The sequence below is a fragment of the Capra hircus genome, chromosome 9, assembly GCF_001704415.2.
Source record: "Capra hircus breed San Clemente chromosome 9, ASM170441v1, whole genome shotgun sequence".
Lineage (NCBI taxonomy): Eukaryota > Metazoa > Chordata > Mammalia > Artiodactyla > Bovidae > Capra > Capra hircus.
Window position 1 is genome coordinate 61,624,606 of NC_030816.1, and position 25,595 is coordinate 61,650,200.

At 42.1% G+C, this 25,595-nt stretch overlaps 1 protein-coding gene across 6 annotated transcripts in view; it reads right to left on the bottom strand.

Moving 5' to 3' along the window:
- The window catches only part of MAP7 (microtubule associated protein 7), a 181,349-nt gene that overhangs the window by 153,994 nt on the left and 1,760 nt on the right, over positions 1-25,595 (bottom strand). Inside the window, exons 1-2 of one of the 6 annotated variants that reach the window (XM_018053244.1) lie at positions 2,609-2,845; positions 2,117-2,366 (exon numbers count right to left, since the gene is read on the bottom strand). The exons of 1 other annotated variant lie outside the window; for it this stretch is intronic. In XM_018053244.1, the coding sequence (XP_017908733.1) occupies positions 2,117-2,249 (133 nt within the window). In that variant the 5' untranslated portion in view covers positions 2,250-2,366; positions 2,609-2,845. Of the gene's footprint in view, positions 1-2,116; positions 2,846-25,595 lie in introns of those variants that run through there. 4 more of the 6 variants (XM_018053246.1, XM_018053245.1, XM_018053249.1 and 1 more) reach the window with 4 other exon arrangements.

Genomic DNA, 25,595 nt, shown 5'->3' on the forward strand with positions numbered 1-25,595 from the left:
TGTGTTGTCTAGTAAAGTAGCCACTTGCCACACATGACCATCTTTAAATTTAACTAAAAACTAATAAAATTTAAAAAATCAGTTTGCCAGCTGTAACAGCCATATTGCAAGTGCTCTTTGCCACATGTGGCTAGTGGTTTATCATACTGGACAGTGGAGAGAATATTTCCATCATTGTCCTCCTGATGGACAAAGCTAGACTTAAAAGTGAACCTTCCTATTGCTCCTATAGACCTGATGACAAATTCAGAATCGAAGTTAATAGTCTCACCCATCAAGAATATCAGACACCCCCAAGATGCCTGATCTGCTTATTTTACTGAATGTATCCTAAATTAGAGACATTCTGGGATATACAGAAAGTCTGGACATCCTTATCAGCATAGGCTTTTTCTCCCTACTTTTTCCCCCTCCCCTCTGCCCTTGGTGTGGGGGAGGGTAGAAAAAACAAAATAGTAGGGGATCAGAAACTCCTCGATTTAAGTCTCTTGCCCAAGAAGTTGCATAAATTGCCAAAAACAAATTGATTTTAAGAAGCACCTCCATCCCCCAGCCCTCTTTCCTTTTAAATAAAATCCTAGAGGCAACTGAAAAGAACAGGAAACAGAAAGGAAATTCAAGAAAATTACTAAGGACAAAACAGATGATGATCCTAAATTACTGTTCTAGGACACACAGGGGAAAAGTGCCACAAATCAACAACTTCTCCAAAAATACACAGTGGCCACAATGCAACAAATCCACATCAATTTTTTAAAGCTACCAAATGCCAGATGGCCAAATGATTTGCTACCAACAATTTAAAAAGGATTGAGTTTTCATCAGGATCTAGTTCATGGGCAAATAAAAGAATCACCTTAGTCACCTTCTAGTCACACAGCATCAGATACCTGAAGACAGTTGGTCCTCAGGCAGAAACGAAGTCTGACAGTGAAACGAAATCGACTACAGTAATAAGACTCTACTTATTAGGACTTCCTTGTATAGCCTTTTAAAGATGAGATTAAAATATACTTTTTGGTTTAGAGAGTTTACATTTCCTAAAAGCAAAGAGATTGATTCCAGAACCAGGACAGAAAGAGCCAGTTGTCCTCAGACAGTGGCTTCTATGTAAATGCTCGTTCTATCACTGCTCAAATATTTCCTTGCTTCTTTGCTATGCTACAGCTCTGAGACACCCTGAGTAAAATGTGATCTCTCAGAGACAGAACAATTTGAACACAAGCTAAAATGTAATCAGAACATAGGAAACAACAAAACTGATCACCGATCAGCTTACTAGCTCATCCATGTTGTAGGAAGGGGGTGTTGTAAGAATGATCCTGGAAAACGTAAGCCTTAAAGTCCTGCTTCAAAAATGCACGATGTTGCTGTCTGAATGGTGACTACAGGCCCAGGAGGGTGGCCATGAGACAGCACTAAAGATGGTGCAGTACTTGGGATGAAAGAAGCTGGCAAGCTGTTGCCCCATTTCATCCTGATGAAGGGACAGCACAAGAACTGGTCCTCTCCTTTCCATACCCAGCACATTTCAACCTCTGATGCAGCAGAGTTGCCATCAGAAGTTGTGAAACCTCAGGGTCTCCTCCCTGCTCCCCAGCCTTGCCTCCCACACTCATGCTCCATGTTTGATTTCCTCCTCTCTCAGCACTTCAAAATAGAAAAGGAAGTAACAGCTTGATCCTCTGCCCATGGAAATGCTGCACTCTTGGGTCACTCAATCCAACTCATCTCTCTCAAGGAGAAAATCGCCCAATGCACCGACGGAAGGCGGGGAGCTATTCATTTTAACCTTGAGAACTCACATTCCCTCCTCTTGATGAGGACAGTCACTGGTGACTGTTTAAGCAAGCAGGTGAAGATTAAAGCTGTCTAGGCCCAGAAAGCACCTTGAGTCAAGTAGGCAGCTGATCTGAAACCTACCCAATTTGCAAAAATCTGTTCTCCCTTTCAGACACACACAGTCCTATGTGTAAATATAACCAGCAAACTGTGCTGGCAGGTCACCAGCACTGCACACAGCGTGCACCAGAGTCCAGTTTATAGGAGTGCTGTAGGGAGTGTGGGAAACGGGGGGCTGGTCTGGCTCTGACCACAGGGTAGGGCTGATGCATACCTTTTGGTCTTCTGGAATGTCCATTCTTCTGCTGCTCATCTTCCTCATTAATGGTGAACAGACCAAGGGGGACTGGCCTTGCATGGGTCTTCTTCAGTCTCTCTTGTCGGAGAGCTGTAGCTGATCCAGGCATACCGCTGCGACTTTTTAATTATTTGTATATCCAAAGTATATGCTTATATAATTGCAGCTCCCAGGAAGCTGCTAGTTTCTAAGCTGCCGGTTCATTCGAGCACTTGTAATAGATCCCCTATGGGGAAATAGTGTGCAAACAGCTGACAGATACTACCAGCCTCCTGGCAACTGAGGCCCTGCGGTTCCCCCTCACCTAGCAGCGCCCCCTCCCCTCCAAGCCCCCTCCCACTTACTCCTCACAGGCACGTGTGCTGGCTCAAGCTCGCTCACTCACACACCCACACCCTCCCACTCTCTCCTTCCAGAAAAGCCCTGCGAAAGGCACGCAGGGGCGAACGCTTCTCTCCACTGCCTAACCTGCTCAGTCAGATCCCAGCGTCTCCTTCCTGCTCGGCACCTTTTCCCAGTCTTCTTCCTGCTACCACACAGAAAACATTCAGCACTCAGCACAGAAGGGGAAGTAGGAGATGCTGCCGTGAACAGTTGCCCTGACAACCCTGACATATCCTAATCGAGGAGGGCTGGGAGCGGCTCCATCTTCCCGGTGGAGCGGCAGCAGCCAGCCTGCTGGGATGCTGGTCCTGGGAGCTCGCCAGCAGAGGGTTACAGCGCGAGGAGGCGAGGCCGCCGGGCCGCTGGGCAGCTCCCTCTGCCTCGCAGCGGCAGGAGCAGCAGGAGGGGAGGAGAAATGTCGTTCTGCTTCTACAGGCAGCAGTGGACTCCCTAGTTGGGGAAAGGGGCTCAAGGTGAGACTGCTTTTGCTTCTTTGGGGGATCAGGTTTTCCATCGTAACAATGTTTGTGAGCCCCTGGATGAATGAAGGCTTGGCTGGTACCCTCCAGCTCACTTTACACTCAGTAACACATCCCTGTTTCCCTGACACTCTTAGGACCCCAGAGTCTGTTTAAGTGCAGGCTTGGTAGTACCTGTCATGAGGACTAGCCTGGCCATGTCCCTGAGACTTTCCATTGAAGACAGGCAGGGGAAAACTCTGCCTGTTCTCACAGAGACCACAATCTGAAATACTGCTTCTGCAGGTCATGCTGAAGGGACACAAATGAGACACTATGATCCTCCAATGGGCAAAAAGCTGCCTTCATTATATCCAGCAAACTCCCCCCAATTCCCACCGCTCTGGGCAACTCCTTACCGGCAGGGCTGAGCAATTCCCAACACTTGACCCAATTTTCGCTCTTTTTTGGACTGATTTCTCCAAAGCACACAATCATGTGATTATTGTTTTCTCCTGAAATCATCTCTCTCATTTTATGAGACTCTCCATTTCTAGGCTGCCTAAAATGTATGTGCAAGAAAACCTAAATATATAACAAATGACATTGAAAATGCCAAACTCCAAATTAAGAAAGTAATCTTTGTTTGTTTCTGCCTTTTAATCAAATTCAAGTTGGCTTAGAAAGTCTGGAGCCATCCTCCCGCCCCCAGTCTACTCTCTTACTTTTTTTCAATCCCTAAACTTACTATGGACTTCCCTGGTAGCCCAGTGGTAAAGAATTCGCCTATCAATCCAGGAGACTCAAGACATACAGGTTTGATCAGTGAGTCAAGAAGATCCCCTGGAGAAGGAAATGGCAACCCACTCCAGTATTCTTGCCTGGGAAAACCCATGGACAGAGGCTATAGTCCACAGAGTCACAAAAAGAGTCAAACATGCTTTAGCAACTAAACAACAACAAACTTATTATCTAAGAGGGGACCCAGTGGTGCTAAGGCAAGGAAAACATCCTATCTAAATTCTTGGCATGGCAGAGTAACTTCAGACAATTCACTACCCTCTTGGTACCTCAGTTTTCTCTATAAAATTGGGTTGATGACATCATTTGTCTCATAGGATTAGGGGCAAGGTTTAAATGATAATGGTGGCAGCATAAAAAAAGTGCTTAATAAATATCAGCTGCTTTAATTATATTTTATAATACATTTTTATAACTAGTTCACTTTTGCTTCATAATTATTTAAGGTGTTTTCAATTCAACTGTCAACTGCATTGAAGAATACTTTTGCTTTTTATTTACTTATACTGCCCAGCCTAGCGCTGGAAATGTACTAAATGGTTAGCAAATACCTGCTGGAAAAAAAACAACAACAACTAAATCTTCAGAAATCTTTCCCTCCAAAGGCTGGGAGATTTAATTAACACATTTTGATTTGTGGCTTAGAGAAATGCAGGAAGTTTCAGATATGGGGTTTATTTAAAATCATGTCAACCTGTGACATAGGCATTTGGAATAAAAGACGAAAATGAGCTGAATGAGTCTAAAAAGCATCTGAATCAGCATCACTTTACATTCAAGGAAGCCCAGGCCCATGAAATGAAGTTCCTTGCACAAGTCAAATGTTACTTGGCAGCAAGTCTATGATGAAAATTTAGATTCCCTTCTTCCTCCTTCAATCTTCCTTCTTTAATCAGATGATTAATAAACACAGGCCAATTATCATACATAAACATATCTGAAATATTTTCAAATCTATTTTAGCTCCTTCTGGAGGATCAGGCCGGTACTTACAAAAGCAAGATACACACAAAGTATAGTTGAAACTACCTTTTGGAAGAGAAAATGAACATCAATGTCTTGGGCAAATGACAGATTTCATTCAGAACATATTCCTCACTCAAATACAGCTAACAGCTTCTGATCATCACCCCTGAGTTTAATAAAAGTACTACTGAAAGAAGAAAACGGGATTTTCTTCTCCACCTAGAAGGACGACAAAAAACTTTACTAAGAGTGGTTTTTGACCTCTGCAGAAGGTGTCCATTCCATTACTTTCAAGGATGGTCTCAATCATTTTATGGGGGAAATGCAAGAGCCAAGCAAATACTATCGAGCATTTAAGTTGTCTAGACAAGGTTACAAATTTCAGGAAGGAGTCCTCCTCGATGTCTGTGGCTGCACTCAAGGTTCCCAGCAGAATGAAGGTCCTGGGGAAGAGAGATCACCGGACAGCCCAGCTTCAACACTCAACCCAGGCAATCAAGAGTCTTCCTCTTCCGCGAACTTCACTGCAATACCCCTCAGTGAGGGAGACAGAATTGTTCCTGCTCTAGCCTGAGGGGTCTCCTGGTAAATTTCGATTTGTCTCAAAATGTGAAAACCACTAAAATGGCTGTTTTGCTTTGTTTTTAAAAGCACACAAGTTATACTTAAAATCATTTTTGGGGGGGCGAGGGGAAATGAGAGCCTACTGAAGGAGGTCAGAGATTGCCACCATCACTCAACTCATAAGGCAGTGTGGTCTCAAGCATAGGAATATAATAAGAACCCATCAGCTGGCAACATGTTCAACTTCCTGTCTGACACTGTGCCAGGTGCATTAGATATGTTATCTTGAAAGTCAAAGTGTTAATTGCTCTTTGGGACCCCATGGACTATAGTCTGCCAGGCTCCTCTGTCCATGGGATTCTCCAGGCAAGCATACCAGAGTGGGTTCCCTTCAACAGAAGATCCTCCTGACCCAGGGGTTGATTTCGGGTCTCCCACATTGCAGACAGATTCTTCACTATCTGAGCCAACAGGGAAGCCTCAAAATATTTATTTAGTTGCACTGGGTCTTAGTCACGGCATGAGGGCTCTAGTTCCCAGACCAGGGATCGAACCTGGGCTCCCTGCATTGGGAGAACAGAGTCTTAACCACTGGATCATCAGGGAAATCCACAAAGTGAAAGTCGCCAGGCTCCTCTGACATTGGGATTGTTCAGGCAAGAATACTGGAGTGAAAAAAAAAAAAAAGAATACTGGAGTGGGTTGCCATTCCCTTCTCCAGAGGATCTTCCTGAGCCCGGGATCGAGCATGGGTCCTCTGTATTGCAGGTGGATTCTTTACCATCTGAGCCACCAGGAAAGCCCATGTTATCTTGGTTAGTTCAGCAGCCCTGATAGAGAGGAGCTGTCACTTGACAGATCAGGAAACAGAGGCTCAGAGATGTTTTCGTGGAAGAGCTAGTTAAATCACTGAGTCAGAATTAAACTCAGACCCATCAGCTCTAAAGCCAAGATGCTTTTATCCTGCTGCCCTGGATCCTGACTCCAAAACCCACTACGTCACAGTCACAGCTGTGACCAGTCACAGGAAAGCAAACAGTTCAAGATTAAATAATTATAATAAAGTATTTTTTCCTACCCATGAAGTACACATTTGTTACCTCACTAAGACATATGAATACATTTAAGATTAGTTTCCTAAATGCTCAAACCCAGCTTTTTACAGATACAGAGGTTTAAGTTACGCAACTGCAGGACTGCCCTGGCTCAATCCCTGAAGGGGCAGAGCCTGAGGCTATAATATTTTCCTTTTTACACTCTGACCCAAAATAAAAGCAAATGTGAAAAGGGGAGAGTGGGACCTTAAATTAATATTCCCAGAATTAAAAGGAATACTACATGAACTTCTTTACTATTCTCAGCACTAATAAGCATTTTCAATTCAACATGTCACGACTGTCCTTGCCTGTCGCCTGCAGATACAGGAGCTTCATTCAGTTCCCATGGAACACGGGTATGAGACTTCCAAGAATCAATCAGGTTTTACAAGTGCTTTGTTTAAACTGGTAAAATAGTTTAAGTGATGTAGTAACAGAGACTCTGTACAAATAAGACTAACTGGTACAAAAGGGTAGATTTTACAACTAGCCTGGCTTTGTATAGAGAAAAAAATATTAGCAGAAAAATCAGCAAATGTTCTGAAAAATCATAGGTGGAAATGGTACCACTCATCGCTGCTATGAACCAAACAGGCCAATAGACCCTTGAGCAACTGCTGTTCCCACCCCATTCCCACAGTACACAATGAATTTATGTCTGTTTGTCTTTCTACCCTCGCTGCCTGGCTGGCACCAAACCATGAGCATGAAACAGAGTTAAACCTGCTGATCTGCAGGAGAGTCAGCTCATGACTTGGGCCTGGTTGTCGTGATGTTATATAAGAGACTAAACACATGTAGGCACACGCATCCCACACATACCCTTCAGGCTGCTGTTCATATTTATGCTACCCAAGCTTTTGTGACCACAAAACTGGAAAACAGCACAGTTCCTGAGTGAATCTAAGAATCTCCTCTTGCAAGAAGAAATCTGCTTAATCAGTGAGAAAGCATACCTAGATTTTCCTTTCTGAAAGCCTAGTGAGCTTTACAAAAATGTTACAGAAATGATACAGGGGCTGATTTGCACTAATCAAGGACTGTAGTTGAAAACAAAAATCACTACTGCTGGATCACATGGCCAGTCACTGGTAAATTACAGTTCTATATATATCCATATAAGTTACTCTCCAGTGGGGCCCAGAAGTGCCAAAATGCTTTCCCACATTTCTATATTTGCAGAGACTATTAATTCTTCAAAACTACTAGATTTCAGTAATCTTTTAACTACTTTATGCATCTCCCCAAAGTAAGCTGCAGTTTACTGTAAGCAGGAGCTTTAGAAATCCATATTTTAATGTAATTAAAAAACACCTTACCTGGTTTGAAAATGACAAAGCCAGCATAGGTGGATGTGAAATTAAAACAACTCCTAGGGAACAAAAGGTCCCAGATGGTTCTCTGCCATCCCCTTCCTTGAAGTTAAAAGGCTTCCTTGTGGTTTCCTAGAACGATGCTACTTCCTGATGGTATATGGGGCCATAAAGGTACAACATTCTGCCATCTTGCAGCATTAGGCAGAGCTGGACAAAGAAATACTGCACAAAGGCAGACTGACTCTATGAAAGGAAAATTAAGTAGGTTTGCTTTGATCTTCCTTACCACCTTTTGTTAACAGATTTATAAGAAAAAGGGCTTCCCTGATAGCTCAGTCGGTAAAGAATCCACCTGCAATGCAGGACACCCTGGTTCAATTCCTGGGTCGAGAAGATCCCCTGGAGAAGGGATAGGCTACCCACTCCAGTATTCTGGCCTAGAGAATTCCACGGACTACATGTAGTCAGTCCATGGGGTTGCAAAGAGCAGAACATGACTGAGCAACTTTCACTTATAAGAAAAACAGTAAATACTACCCTAGTAGTTATGTGCCATAAACCAAGGAGTAGCAGGTTCCTGCCATGCCTTTTATAACATTTTTATAAATCTTTGCTGCATAAACACTTCATGGTGCTAGCAAAGTCCACTTTCCCTTGTCTGCTCTGTCGTAAACAAATGTAAAACCCTGAGGGATCATTTATCTGATGGTAAGGTACAGATACTAAGTTTTCTTTAAAACCTTTTCCTAAACATTAGGTATCACTAGCTAAGTTGAGAAGGCAATGGCACCCCACTCCAGTACTCCTGCCTGAAAAATCCCATGGACGGAGGAGCCTGGTAGGCTGCAGTCCATGGGGTTGCTGAGGGTCAGACATGACTGAGCGACTTCACTTTCACTTTTCACTTTCATGCATTGGAGAAGGAAATGGCAACCCACTCCAGTGTTCTTGCCTGGAGAATCCCAGGAACGGGGGAGCCTGGTGGGCTGCTGTCTATGGGGTCGCACAGAGTTGGACACGACTGAAGTGACTGAGTAGCAGCAGCAGCTAAGTTGAAAATGTTCTAAAACGCCACATTAAACTTTAACCCAGTACCATATGCTAGAGAACCTTTAGGCTTTCCTGTTCATTATTCTCAGTGATAATACTTTATTAATATACATCACAAGGGCTTCTGAATTCCTTGACAAAAGTTAAAATGCTTATGAAAGGTCCTTTCCTTTAATAATAACAGTCTCATGAACTTAGCTAACCAATTTTAGAGATTCAAAATGAGGCAAAGAAATCAATCATTGGATTCAATAGAAGAATGAGACAGATGGCCAGAGCAGTGTTTCTAAAAATCACCTAATCCATCACTGGTCTATGAGGAAATTACATGTTTAATTTTTGAACCATACAATTAGAAAGACAAGAAAACTCAGAAACAGGCTCCTCATTTTTAGGAGTTTTGGTAAAACATCAAAGATGCAAGGTGAGGTGCTCTGGCGGATGACACTAGAGGGCAGGCAGGTGCCAAGTCATATTACTGTTCTCCCAAACAAGGACAGGGGCATCACTGAGGAGTGGTAACGACTAAATGTGTGATTCAGATGGGCCAGTCTGGCAGCTGTGGTTGGATGAGTAGGAAGGAACAAGGAGTGAGACGTAAGAAAACCTTGTCACATAATAACTTTGTCCAAGTGGAGAAAAGGGATCTCAAGCGATGGCTGGGAGGAGAGAAAGCAAAAGACAGAAATACAAGAATCACTCATTCACTTTTTTTATACAGGCATCCCCCGGCAGGTGGAAGACTTATGCATGGGAGTGAGCGTGGGTATACCAATTGTTCAAATAAAAGCTGAGATGTAGGCAGTGGGAAGAAAAGGTTAATGTTTTTATGAAAGATGCAGATGAGAACGAGGGTTTTACATCTGCAGAAAAATCAAAGCTGAGTGATGGTTCGAATCAGGATCAAAATGATCAACGGTTTGAAATAACAGACTGTAGCTAAAAAGATGGGTTTGGTTGTGATACATATGAACACCTCTTCTTGTACCAAAAAGGAACAACTGCACAGGCACAAAATGAAGACCTACCCCAGCTTCAGCAGACACAAGGAGGGAAGGCCCTCGGACAGTAAGCTTCCTCCATCTCAGTGCGACGAGGCAGTGACCATCCTGACAGCATCACAGGCCACACAGCCAGTGTGCTGGGTCAGAGCAGCAAGTCTTCTCCGTTTCCTGGTCCTCAGATCACATGGTCTGAGATCGATATTTCAAATGGGATGAGAAATAAGAGCCTATTCTGAAAAGAAGCTAAGACTTATAAAGATTCAAGCCTGTACCATAGGAGGATCATTGGAAAAAAAGTACATTTTCTCTGGAGAAAATAGGACTCTGGAGGAATAAAAACAATGGATTTTAAAGGTGAACTTTTAGAGTAGTTTAAGCACACAGACTGAGGCTGGGTGATTGGAAGTTACCAAATGTAACGATCTGGGCCTTCCATCATCGAGGACAGTCGTGCACAAACACTGATCCATGGTGATACGTTGGGCTAATGCATGGTACACAGGTCGGAGTTTCAGACTCTAGAGTCCCTTCTGATCCCGCCATTCCGTGACCTGACGAAAATGGAAATTCAAGCTACATCCTCAGGGAAAGCAGTCAGGCAGAGAGAAAAAGCCCAAGAGAGGTTCAAATTACCCTCTTCCTTGCTGTCACTGAGTCTCCACACTTAAACTTCACAGGGCTTCACTCTGTAGGCAGCTCTGCAGCCGTATTGCTTTACTCATTCAACTGATGCCCCCCAGAGGTTTCAGACTTAAAGCTAAATAATGAAAACAAGGGAAGCCTCCCTCAGTGGGTGTTCGGATAGCAGAGGCCCCTGCTATGATTCCTGCACCTGCAGCTTGCAGACCTCCCTCTTCTCTCACCCACCCACAACTTACTGAAAGCTGCTGGGTGAAAAACTCTGGGGAAGGGGGCGTAAACGTGAATAAGACATACAAGTTTTCCTTTCACAACACAATTTATTATGGATGGCTCACTGTGGCTGTGTGACTTGAGAGATGACAGCTAAAGGTTTGTGAGTGAAAAAGCAATAAATATAAGCCAATTCAGTTTATTACTTTATGGACATTTTAAGGTGAAAGACAGTCCTATGTCTTTAGGCCAGTGAAGAAAAGAACAGCTCAAGAACAATGTGTTTCAGACTCTGAAACCTACCTCCCACCCCTGCCAATCCTTACCCTCTGCTGCTCTTCCCAATTCTAAAACAAAAACTGACATCAACTGGGATTTTTCTTTCCAATTTAGGAAGGTTTAATATCCTCTTTTAACCTTAAGATTAAAATTTTCTCTCAAAAAGTAATTTAAGTGTTTTGCATAATTTTAGAGGTAAACCCTTGGTTTTCTTTCTGTGGGTCGACATATCAGGGTTCAGTTCCGTGTCTTTGGAGAAAAATAGAATATGTAAAATATACATGCTAAGTCACTTCAGTCATGTCGGACTCTTTGCAACCCTATGGACTGTAGCCCACCAAGCTCCTCTGTCCATGGGATTTCCCAAGCAAGAATACTGGAGTGTGTTGCCGCTTCCTTCTCCAAAATATATATAAAGAGATTTAAGGAAAAATAGCTGCTGCAGTTATGGAGGCTGGCAAGTCCAAAACTGTTGGGAAGGCCAGCAGGCTGAAACTCAAGCATGACTTGTATGATACAGCCTTGAGACAAAATTCTTCTTTCTCTGGAAAACCTCAGTTTTCACTCTGATAGCCTTCAATGATTGGATCAGACCGTCTAGATTATCGAGGATAAGCTTCTTGATAGAAGAGGAGATATTTAAAGTCAACTGACTGTAAATGTTAATCATATCTGCAAAATACCTTCACAGCAACACCTACTCCAATGTTTGACCAAATTGGGCCCTGTAGCCTGGTCAGGTTGACACATAAAGTTAACCATCTCAGTCAGTGACCCCGAGATGAAGACCTATTCCCACAGTGAAATAAAGCATGTCAGAGGTCTACCTGTCAATGATCATATCCTTCATTGAATAGGCTGGATACTACCTACTCAAATAATTTCCAATATTGCACTGCTCTATGAAAATAGTATTCATAAACTGGACACCTCAGAATAGATTAAATCCCCCTGTATTTTCACTGATGATTTTTCACCGAGAATCGAATACAGGTTGGCTTCAAAGCATCAAATAAAATCCTTTTTTATCATTATAAGAACTAAACAGCCTGGTTGTATAAAAATTAAATGGTCTATAAAGTACAGAGATGAAACTCAAAGAAATCCTTCCTATTGTTTCAATTAGAGGAAACTACGATATGTAGATAAATATGGAAGGAGAGAGAGTGAAATAAAACACATTTTTCATGAAAAGATAAAGTGTGCACGAAGGTTTAAGGTACTAAACTTTACATAGTTATTGATTTATTTGTTAACTAGAGCCAACTCTGACCAAAGACGAATTATACAATTGTCTTGGCACAGTTCTGAAATCAACCTAGTGGAAGGAAGTGACTAGCAAATGCTTAAAAAGTATAAAATGCTGGTGGGCAAGTTTGAGGTTTGGTCATTTTTATTCAGTTGAAGGTTCCCAGTGAAAGGATTAGCCCATCCATTGTAACTGTGTGCAACCAACCAGAAGCCTAAACCTAAATCATACAGGTATCGACTTCCCTGGTGATCTAGTGGTTAAGACTTCACCTTCCAATGCAGGGGGTATGGGTTCGATCTCTGGTCAGGGAGCAAAGATTCCACATGCCTCAGGGCCAAAAAACCCAAATATTAAAAAGAACAAAAACAATATTATAATAAACTCAATAAAGCCTTTAAAAATGGTCCAAATCTTTAAAAGTAAATAAATTATACAGGTAAGAGAGAAGTATACTTGGGTTAAATAGCCAGCCCAGACGCTTTCAAAATTTGCAAGTGCTAAATAAAAAATGTCCCTAACGCATCAAAGTGTGTTAGTCGCTGAGTCGTGTCCAACTCTTTGGGACCTTGTGGACTGTAGCCTGCCAAGAATTCCTTTGTCCATGGGATTCTCCAAGCAAGAATACTGGAGTGGGTTGCCATTTCCTTCTCCAGGGGATTTCCTGACCCAGGGATAGAAACTGGGTCTCGTATATTGCAGGTGGATTCTTTACCATCTCAGCCACCAGGGAAACCCAATGCATCAATAATCACTTAAAAAAAAAAAGGATATAAAGTGCTTCCATGTAGATATTACTAGCAACCCAGTTTGTTTTTCGATAAACACAGTTTCTTTCTGTCTTGCCTAACCTAGGGCCATCAAGATTTCAGGGGGCTCTTATATAGAAATAAATAACATCTCAGAAGGATGGATGAGTTGATAAGGACACTCCGGGCACCCTGAAACCTCATCTTGAAAACCTTTTATCTTATACATCCATGTTCTAAGCCCTCACTTTAAAACTCATGTAAACTTCAGACAGGCTACTGAGGAAGGATTACAATGCCAAATAAGACTTGGCAAACTTCCTAAAGTATCACAAACACACCATTTTGCCTTTTTATCATAAGGCAAAATAGCTACACTTCCATTGTTAAAGGTACTAAAATGTTGGATGTATTAAAAAAAAAAAATGCTGTTCCAAATACATGCAATAGTGCAGAAAGGAATCAACCTCATAATAAAAATCTCTTCTCCCTCTCAAATATTTTCTTGCTGGAGATAGTGTTACCTGGGCTCCACAGGCACAGAGGAAGAGACTCACCCTGAACCCCTGAAACAAGAGGCACCCATGTTTCCCTAAAGCGCAAAGCCAGGCTGCATCCAGTTCAGTATAAAGACTTTGTCCTTGCTTTCTGTTTACAAATCAAAAGAGGGCGGTTTACATAACCAAAGCTGTTTGCTTTAAAAATAACTGCAGTACTGAAAATTGTTCCATGAATTGTTTTCAGGTAGGTACATCAGTCCGCACTCCAGTACTCTTGCCGGGGAAATCCCATGGATGGAGGAGCCTGGTAGGCTGCAATCCATGGGGTCGCACAGAGTCAGACATGACTGAAGTGACTTAGCAGCAGCAGGTACATCAGTAATAGAAAACCATGTGCTCTGTACAAGAAAAAGTCATCATACCCTTCAGAGCAGTGTGAACTCAACTTCACAGGTGTCCAAGAGCCATACGCCGAGTCCTATTTCTGAACCAGCAGCCAGATTTAGAATAGCCCTTTTCTCTTTCCTCCTGACATTCTATGCTCCTACTCTTCCAAAACCTTCTTGAATGACTCCTTAATCGCCTGCACAATGACATGAGGTTCTAATCACGTGTATGGTTTAGACCTGTGTTGTACAAATTGGTGGATGATGGGGACTCTTTTTTTTTTTCTCTCTCCATGCTCAGACTAGCCGGCAAATGTAAATAAACAAGATGACATTCTCAAAGCTGACTACTTCAGATACAGTTGGACTACCAAGAAATTCAATTAGAAATGCCAAACTAGTGTTCTTTCCCACGAGGCTTCATTGGATTATAAGACTATGGCATTTTCCTCTCATAGGTCTCCTGAACTAAAAATAGCTCCATCTCCCTTTTCTCTATTTTCATGCTTTCTTTCTACTGTACAGCTATTTCTTCAACTTGTATTTTACTTTCTGATTCTCAGCCTGGGACTTAACACAAAGTCTCTAGACAAAGCATGTGGATGTATCTTGCTATATACCAACAAGAGCATCTTCACAGAGATGGTAGATGGTAGGAAGTCACTGTTGCAAGATAAACTAATGGGTTTGTTCTAGCGTTAAACATATTATATAACAATGTCACTTTCAATATTAATTTTTTTCTCTTAAGAATGATACAAGTTTTAATAAAGGATGGCGAAAAGCTTATTTGTTCAATTACCACAGTATCTACTGTATATATAAAGACAATCAGTTCAGTTCAGTTCAGTCGCTCAGTCGTGCCCGACTCTTTGCGACCCCATGAATCGCAGCACGCCAGGCCTCCCTGTCCATCACTAACTCCCGGAGTTCACTTAGACTCGCAACCATTGAGTCCGTGATGCCATCCAGCCATCTCATCCTCTGTCGTCCCCTTCTCTTCCTGCCCCCAATCCCTCCCAGCATCAGTCTTTTCCAATGAGTCAACTCTCCGCATGAGGTGGCCAAAGTACTGGAGTTTCAGCTTTAGCATCATTCCCTCCAAAGAAATGCCAGGGCTGATCTCCTTCAGAATGGACTGGTTGGATCTCCTTGCAGGCCAAGGGACTCTCAAGAGTCTTCTCCAACACCACAGTTCAAAAGCATCAATTCTTCGGCGCTCAGCCTTCTTCACAGTCCAACTCTCACATTCATACATGACCACAGGAAAAACCATAGCCTTGACTAGATGGACCTTTGTTGGCAAAGTAATGTCTCTGCTTTTGAATATACTATCTAGGTTGGTCATAACTTTTCTTCTGAGGATTAAGCATCTTTTAATTTCATGGCTGCTATCACCATCTGCAGTGATTTTCGAGCCCCCAAAAATAAAGTCTGACACTGATTCCCCATCTATTTCCTATGAGGTGATAAATTGAAGAAAGTAGGGAAAACTGCTAGACCATTCAGGTATGACCTAAATCAAATCCCTTATGATTATACAGTGGAAGTGAGAAATACATTTAAGGAACTAGATCTGATAGATAGAGTGCCTGATGAACTATGGAATGAGGTTCGTGACACTGTACAGGAGACAGGGATCAAGACCATCCCCATGGAAAAAAAAATGCATGTCTAGGGAGGCCTTACAAATAGCTGTGAAAAGAAGAGAAGCGAAAAGCAAAGGAGAAAAGCAAAGATAAAGCATCTGAATGCAGAGTTCCAAAGAATAGCAAGAAGAGATAAGAAAGCCTTCTTCAGCGATCAATGCAAAGAAATAGAGGAAAACAACAGAATGGGAAAGACTAAAGATCTCTTCAAGATAATTAGAGATACCAAGGGAACATTTCATGCAAAGATGGGCTCGATCAAGGACAGAAATGGTATGGACCTAACAGAAGCAGAAGATATTAAGAAGAGGTGGCAAGAATACACAGAAGAACTGTACAAAAAAGATCTTCATGACCCAGATAATCACGATGGTGTGATCACTAATCTAGAGCCAGACATCCTGGAATGTGAAGTCAAGTGGGCCTTAGAAAGCATCACTATGAACAAAGCTAGTGGAGGTGATGGAATTCCAGTTGAGCTATTTCAAATCCTAAAAGATGATGCTGTGAAAGTGCTGCACTACAATATGCCAGCAAATTTGGAAAACTCAGCAGCGGCCACAGGACTGGAAAAGGTCAGTTTTCATTCCAATCCCAAAGAAAGGCAATGCCAAAGAATGTTCAAACTATCGCACAATTGCACTCATAAAGACAATCTGAAGGTATCTAAACCCAAGACCCCCTGGAGGAAGTGACATTTTAAGATTTACTAAGTTCAAGATATAAAAATCTAAATTACAAAGTGAAGGAGATAGTGTTTTCTTAGGGAAAATGTCTCTACATGTGTGCATATCTCACTCTCTCCAAGACACACACACACACACATAACCAGAGTTAGCCTTGTAAATGGAGCCTCTGCAATTTAAGAAAGTCTCTTATAAAATTCAATAGGAGACTAAAAAATAAGACAGCTTCCTGATATTTTCTCTTTCATGTGTGTACTTTGAAGAAACCCAAACTTTCTTATGGAAGTTGGCAGAAGGCAAGCTGTATATGCTTCCTCCATTTATCCCGTAGTGAAAGTCGCTTAGTCGTGCCTGACTCTTTACAACCCATGGACTATACAGTCCATGGACTTTACCAGGCCAGAATACTAGAGTGGTTAGTTGTTGTTCCCTTCTCTAGATGATCTTCCCAACCCAGAGATTGAATCCAGGTCCCCCACATTGCAGGCGGATTCTTTACCACCTGAGCTACCAAGGAAGCCCAAGAATACTGGAGTGGGTAAGGCTATCCCTTCTCCAAAGGCTCTTCCCAACTCAGGAATCAAACAGGAGTCTGCTGCATTGCAGGTGGATTATTTACCAGCTGAGCTAACATATTCAATGAAGTGACAGTGACTTCTTAAGGATATACAAACCTGGCAAGTCCATCTTTGTGGTTTGAAAAGAATGGAAGTCCACCTTTCATGTAAAGGGCAATAATCCTATAGCAATCACACTTTAAGAACATTTAGAACTATAATATGTTAATAAAAACACAGTTGAATGCCATAAAAAGGAAACAAAAATAAGCCAAGATGGGCTGGCATGGCTGTCCGACTCAATTACAGCACAATCCATGAATCTCACAGGCCAGTGTGTCACAATCTTCTGCTGGGAGGTTGTGTGCAACACTGTGACAGGTGAAGAGCACCCATGTGCCTTGATGATGCCTCCCATACCTGGGACAAGCCAGTGGCCCTGTCATCACAGCTGCTGTCAAGCCTGAATCAGCACTATATTTGAATCTCTTATTATGGAGAGTTCACAATAAGAAAATTTGCTTAAGGGAGAGCTTTAGCATACCAGGGTCCACAGTGTCACAGTGATGCAGTACTAATCCTTAATAGTCACGACCACAGTAATTATAATACTTCATGCCTTTGCTGTGTCAGACACTGATCTATATGTCTGACGTGCATTAACTCATTTAATCCTCAATGAAGCTGGTATCAATTTCTCTGTTTTAAAAAGGAAGAAACAGAGGAATGGTCAAACAACTTACCCAATATCCCTCAGCTTGTTGGGGTGGGGAGTAGAGCTGAGACTGCAACCCAGGCAGCCAGACCCCAGAGTCCTGGCATAAAGTAATTTGTTGTTGTTTAGTCACTAAATCATGTCCAATTCTTTTGCAACCGCATAGACTGCAGACCACCAGGCTCCTTTCTCCATGAGATTTCCCAGGCAAGAATACTGGAGTGGGTAGTCATTTCCTTCTCCAGGGGATCTTCTCAACCCAGGGATTGAACCTGTCTCTCATATACTGGCAGGCAGATTCTTTACCACTGAGCCACCTGGGAAGCCCCAGCACAAAGTAATAGTTTAGCATTATCCCTAAATAATTAGGCAGTCAGTTCTGAGAGTAAGACTATATGTCTTTCCATGTGTTCAGTTTCAGTATAATCTTGAGAATAATCTTGAGGAAAAACAACAACAACAAAAAAGATACTCTTCCTCAGGGATCATTGCCATTGTATCTCCCCTACTGTCCTTTCTGTTTTGGCCTTGGATTTTACAGTTAAGCAGACACCAGCTACAAGGAGCAGAAAAGAGATCAGTTCTGCCAGCGGAGTAGGCACTGGCACCCCACTCCAGTACACTTGCCTGGAAAATCCCATGGACAGAGGAGCCTGGTAGGCTGCAGTCCATGGGGTCACAAAGAGTCGGACACAGCTGAGCAACTTCAGTTTCACTTTTCACTTTCATGCACTGGAGAAGGAAATGGCAATCCATTCCAGTGTTCTTGCCTGGAGAATCCCAGGGACAGGGGAGCCTGGTGGGCTGCCGTCTATGGGGTTGCACAGAGTTGGATATGACTGAAGCGACTTAGCAGCAGCAGAGGGCTTACCTCTGCCAAAGGTAAGTCCTCTTGGAAAGGGCTTCCAATCACAATGGATGGCACCACAGAGCCTTGCAAGCACACACAACTGCAACTCAGGAGTGTCTCTAGAGGTTCTGACACAACAAAATCAGAGATAGTCATGTGAGGTGAGGTTCAACGACGTAGATGTGAATAATACTATTGAGAAAAACTGCAAAATGAAAAGAGCAGAGCTTACCAGACCAAGCCTATGGTAAAATATCATGGAATGAGGAGAAAGAAGAGGTTAAGGAAAGATCAGCCCAGAGGGCACTGGCATCAGGTCAGGTATGAGATGGAAGGGGAGAGCATCAAGGCTAAGGTCATCCTGGTGCCACTTATTTATAGACAGAAGAAACAAGGGCTGGTCTCCAGCCAGGGACCTGGTGATTAGAGTTCATGGGTCACCATGAAGATCTCTGGGACAAGTATATAATTGTCTACAAAAAGAACCCTTTAGTTATCTACCCGAAACTGAACTTTATTTTGAGGAGGAGGAGGAAGAGGAAGGCAGTGTAGCAACTGAGCAAAGTAGACAAAAAGAAAGCTAATTACCTAACATTGTGTCTACCTGAACATATTCAGATACTAAAGTGCATAAATATGTCCCAGAATATGTGTATACATATACTTGGCTATTCAAGTGGACTCATATTCATATTTACTTCTCTTTCCTTAAAAAGAAAATGACTGGGCTAAAATAAGAGAGTAAGCTCAATAGTTTAAGGGCAGTAGCTGTTACAATTTTCCAGGTGGCTTTCATAAGATACACTCAACACCTCCAAATTAAAGCTAAGGTCAACTGGAAGAGCATTAAGTAGAAATGGATCTAAAGTAGTTCTCAATCTTGATTGCACACTGGAACCACCTGGGGAATCTTTAAAAAATACTGCCACCTGCCTCCTACCCCTAGAGATACTCAGATAATTGCCTAGGGGGCAGCGTGGGTATCGAGTATTTAAAAGGTCCCCAGGTGATAGCCAACTGAGACTACCCAAGGTGAGTGAGAACCAATGATCTGAACCAAGGAGGCTCCAGCACATGACCTCAATAATTGGTTCAACAACATGACCTTGTGGCAAGGACTGAGCTATATTTAACTAAACCCAGAAGGGCTGTGGGGTGTACTACCTTAGAGCCTCTACTGTGAAAATAAACCAACCCAGTAGGAATGACGGAAGCAGGCAACCAGGCCCTGTCTGGTATGTCTGCTGCAATAAAGAGGTCAGGAGCTTCTGAAACAGAGGTCTGCCTGGATTAAAACCTTGAAAAGCAATCAGGTGTTTTCACTACAGCCAATTACTATGCACGTTACTGTCCACCCAAACAGGCCTTGTGTTGGGTTGTGGGAACACTAAAAGAAAGGGAGTTCCTTCTAGAACTGCACCTTGGAATTTCACCTTTTCCTAGACTATAACAATGGTGTCAAGGATACAGGTTTACACGTGGAAAGTTATGCCATAGTAAAAGATATTTCTGTGTACCACAAAGCCAGTTCTAAAAAGGAGACTTTTAGAGCATTAAAAAAGTCACATAAGAAATTAAGACATCCCAAATCTCAATACTCTAAACTGAAATATCACAGTTTTACTAAATAGGCTTGTAAAGCCCAGTTCATAGATACCAAATGCATTTCACTCAGCTTCCTTTCTGCTTCATTTTGCATACCTACATTCACCTGCAGCAACATGGACACAACTAGAGATGATCACACTAAGTGATGTTAAGTCAAAAACAGACAAATAACATCATATGTGGAATCTACAATATGCCACAAATGAACCTATCTACAAAATAGAAATAGACTCACAGACGTACAGACTTGTGGCTGCCGAGGGGTTGGGGGTGGGAAGGATGAACTGGGAGTTTGGGGTTAGTAGATGCAAGCTATTACACATAGAATGGAATGGACAGACAACAAGGTCTACTATATGGCACAGGGAACTACATTCAATATTCTGGGATAAACCATAATGGGAAGTATAAAAAACAATGTATATGTGTGTATAACTGAGTCACTTTGCTGTACAGTAGAAATTAGAACACTGTAAATTAACTATACTTCATTAAAAATTTTAAAAACTGGTTTTTCTAGAAAAGAATAAGCCTGAACACCGTACGCATTTAGCTAATAGAACCTTAGGCCATGCTCAGTGATTAAAGGTCCAAACGCATTATCAAGACTTTTTACAAAGCTCTACAAGTACACTGCAGTAACTGAGAACTGATACTGAATTGGCCAATATAAATTCTGCCAACAAAGAAAACAAGTTATAGTAATACTTCCAACTTTCTTACTGCAAAAAAGAAAAAAAAAGTTCCAAATTCTGGAAAGCCGTATTTCAAGGGATGGGAAGACAGACACTAAGCAGGAGAACTCGGGCTAGCATGGGATGTGCTGTATGACAACACTCCTGTTCATCATCAGCTTCAGCATGGAGACTCCACAAGAAATAAATGCGATGGAAAAAAAGACGCTGATGACATCTGAGCCAAATACATCCTCATTACACCCTGGGCTCTGGGAGCACCTCCACAAGTTTTCCTGGTTCAAGTGAACATCATGTAGTATCCCTAAGGGCACCAATTTACTTTGAGGTGACTACACTGCTTTACTCAAAGAACTTGGTGCAATGTCTAAAAACCAAAACTAAACATAACAACAAGTATTGACAAGGATGCAGAGGAAGTAAGACTCATAGACACTGCTTGTAGGAATGCAAGACTGCACAGCCACTACAGAGAAACGTTCATTGGTTTCTTATAAACATGTAGTTACCCAAGTCAACAATTCCACTCCCAGGTATTTCCCTTAGATAAATAAGAAAACCTTGTACCTAAGTGTCTGCAGCAACATTTATACTACCAAAGCCTGGAAATATCCAATGTTTCTCAATGGGTGGATGGATTAACCTGTGGGACTTCCTTTGAATCTCAAATGCATTATGTTAAGTGAAAAGAATTCAGACTCAGAAGGCTGTGTGTAGGATGCCACTTTTATGACATTCTGGAAGAGGCAAAACTAGGATGGTAAGCAGATCAGTGGTTGCCAGGCATTAAGGATAGGAGAGCTGGATCACAGAGAAGCCACAAGAGGGAATTTTCTGGGGTGAGAGAACTCTTCAGGATCATTACCACAGAGGTAGTTACGTGACTATACATTCGACAAAACTCAATGAATCACATACACCCCCCAAACAGTAACCTGTATGCATATTCAAAAGTTTCAATAAGAAAAATTTCAAGGATTTTACACTTTCTCTTTTCACCAGTGTATTTTATGGAGAGTCTTTTAAATTGGCTATCTTTACTTTTCAACTGCTAGTCTATTAATCACATAATCTGCTACATCCCCCGCTCTGAAACGCCCCAACTCGGGGGTGGTGAGAGCCAGGAACAGCGCCAAGTGCTCTCTTTTCTTTTCAGTGTCTGAATCCTTGACCGGCTCATCCCTTGGCTGGCTCAGCACTGCTCAGTTATGCTTCTCCTACTTTCTGGCTTTCCACCTCCTGTCCTTGAAGTTTTCCTTGCAGAACCCTCCTCATTTTCAAGGCCTCCATTCCATTCCGCTTATGGAATGAATCTGCTCAGAGTCCCAACCTTCACTTTCTCCTTATTCCCACCCTTCAGGTGTCCATTAAACATTTTACTTGCATCTCTCCCTTGCAGCTCAAATCTCTGTGTTTAAAACAGAGGTTTGTCTAGTTCTCCCACCAAAACCTGGTCCTCCTCATGACTATATTCCCGCCACCCTTCAACAAATGAACCCAACTCAAACCTGGAGTATAAATTTAAATGTCAATGTTTTACCTGCATCCTTGGACACATGCCTCTACAGAATCTGGAATTAAATCATTCTCTTCCCACTTTCACTGCCATGCCATAATGCCAGCCCAACGCCTGCCCAGGAAGTTCCTTCAGGAACTTCAAAGCTGGTCTGTACGTCACCGCATGCGTCCTTAAGTCCCTCCCCTAGTCTACAACACTACTTCAAAATGAGGATCCCGTGGGTAGAATACCAATTCCCCTCCTGATCGCCAGAGATTTGGCTGATCTGCCTGACTACATGCATGTTCCTCATAAACTCCCTCCTCCCCTTGCTCCCGATACCCTTCCCAAAGCAGCAAAATTCAATCAAGGGAATGGCTTTCCTTGATGAAGGCACCGTACACTTCCAAATTGCACAGCTGAGCACTTGTGCCAGACCTTGGTAATCAAGCTTTCAAGATCCACAGGTAAAGAATCACCTAATTTATCGCACTTTATCAAGATATGTTATCCTTAGGGGTCATCAACAGTTTCTCACTGCCTGCAGAATCATGGACTAACCTCTGAGCTTGATCACTCAACAATACGGCCTCAACGTGCCTTCATTCCTAAGCCGTCTTCTAGATTCTTTCACGCTGAACTTCACACGACTCACTAGGACCCAAACTTTGCTCTTTTCCACATCTGCACCTGTATTTTTCTCTCCTGCCTCCATTCAACTTTATATGCCACTTACCTATTTTAAAAGTTTAAGTTAATTACTACACCCAGTACATCCTCCCTGATGAAAGGCCACAGCTTAGAAATAATTCTTTCTTCACTGAACTCCTCATAACCCTGTAATTATCTGCTTGTGGGTTTTGTTTTTCTTTTGAAATCTAAGGCTCATGTCTTTATCAACCTTTCAGTCACCATTATGTTTTTGAGAAGGTACATATTTCTTGGTTAAAGTATTCTAAACCTTAATATTTTCAATTCATATTAACAGACTTGAGTTAAAAAAAAATAGCCCCAGGGACTTCCCTGGTGGCGCAATGGATAAGAATCCACCTGCCAATGCAGGGGACGTGAGTTCGATCCCTGGTCCGGGAAGATCCCACATGCCACGGAGCAACTAAACTTGTGTGCCACAACGACTGAAGCCTGCATGGTCTAGGGTCCGCAAGTCACAACTACTGAAGCCCATGCAGCCTGGAGCCTGTGCTCCACAACAAGAGAAGCCACCTCAGTGAGAAGCCTGTGGCACCACAACTACAGAGTGGCCTACACGCAACAATACAGCCAAAAAAAAACCTTTCAAATGATTATTTTTCATGCCCCAGGACACGAAGATGTTAGAATTCTTTTTTACAGCACATGCCAATGTAAATTAGTGATTCACACACATGCCTAACTAACACATCAATTAAATGCAGGCTCCTGAGCCTACAGGCCTAGTCTAACACTTCCCTTCTGCTTAGCAAGATGTAAAGGTAAGAATTAGCTAAAATATAACAGGGGAAAAGTTATCTATTCACCTGAATGAGGCATTACTAGCTCTAGGATGTGAATTTCAAAATGGATGAGTTTAATGCCATCTGAACCCCACCTAACAATTCTTATTTGCAGACCCTGAAATGTAAGATCTTAAATATCACTTTATAATTTGGAAAAAACACAGTGAAGAGTCATGAACAAGATCACACAAAAGGTCAATGTTCTTCCACAGTGCTGCCTGCTAAAGAGAGAACAAGCCCAATTCCAGGTTCTAAGTCATTTCCCCCAAAGGAGTGTCAACAGATTTCACAGGTCATCGGTATTAACTTATTCCCAATGCATGAACGTGCGCTCTCACGGATTAGTCAAGAACAGCTCTAGATTTGGTTTTAATTCAATAGGCTTGTTTTAAGGAAGTTATTAAATTGACAAATTAGCTCTGCACACTCACTTTCACATTTCTTGAGCACTAGTATAAAATTAAATACACAAAGCCTGGGCAGAGGCAATTTCGTGAATTTCAATCTGTTACACAAAATAATAACCTGAATAGACTTGACATCCTCTAGTGGTGAAACAGAAAACTTGTTTCCAAGTCAATTATTTTGCTCAGTTCTTGCCTACCTTTGGTTATTGCAATACAAGTGGAAAGAATGGTTCGTTTTAAAGAAAAAATAAAAAATTCATCATAAAGAATGTGACTTGATTACTTCTGAGTAGAAAATAAATATATGCTGACAGAAATACAGTTCTGAATGCTGAAAGAAATATGATTTTTATATTCCACTTTACAATATTCTTTAAAAATGTCTCATTTTATGGGTGGTATACTGCCAGTTTCAACCAATCTTTGATACACACACACATACATATGTATATAATAATGAACACATTCCAGGTGTTACTTTTATAATCATCTGAGATTCTAATCTAAATTGCCCTAAAGTTGGACCACAGTCTTTTCAGGGACAGAAAAACCAAGACATTTAAGAATGGGCTCTACCTCCTAATAACCTAAGTCACTCAGTCATGTCTAAATCTTTGCGACCCCATGGACTGTAGCCTGCCAGGCTCCTCTGTCCACGGAATTCTTCAGGCAAGAATTCTGGAGTGGGTTGCCATGCCCTCCTCCAGAGGATCTTCCCAATCCAGGGATCAAACCCAGGTCTCCTGCATTGCAGGTGGATTCCTCACCATCGGAGGTACCAGGGAAGCCCGATAACCTAATAACCTGATCTAAAAGGGAATAAAATGAATCCTTCAACAAATGTTGCCATTTAAGGCAGCAATGTTCTCCTCTTGATGGTAATAAAAGACAGACATCCCCACCCCATCCCCCAAAACCCACCTCAATATAATCCTGTAATTATAAAAAAAAAACAAAACCAAAACACTTGCAGCATTTGTATGTTGATATTAAATACATCCATAAGACGAAAAGTACTACACTGAAGTCTGATATTCAGATATAGGTCACATATTTTAAATATATGAAAAACTTCCTAAGTTGTTACAATCATCAAACAACTGCCACCCAGATTTACATATATATATATTTTTTTTTTTTCACCTTTCTTCTTTCTTTGGCACCTAATCACACAGGTCTTCTGACCATGAAAAGCCATAACAGTAATCCAGGGCTAGAAAAATAGGAAAAAGATGTGAGCCAGAAATAAGCTTGAGTTAAACTATGGTGGTTTAGTCACTAAGTCATGTCCAACTCTTGTGATCCCCTGAACCGCAGGTAGGCTGCCAGGCTCCTCTGTCCATGGGATTCTCCAGGCAAGAATACTGGAGGGGGTTGCCATTTCTTTCTCTGGGGGGATCTTCCCAGCCCAAGGATCAAACCCTGGTCTCCTGCATTGCAGGCAGATTCTTTACCAACTAAACTACAGTTATTCATAAATTTGTCTTTTGGAAACTGAAGTTTCCAGGCAGAGATGTGGAAGAATTGTTTTCTATGAACGAGATGGTAGCCAGTTAAATTGCCCTTTTCATAGAGAAAATATTTCACTGACAGCCACATGGTTGATTTGTATGCTAATTGTTAGAAGCATGACCATGCC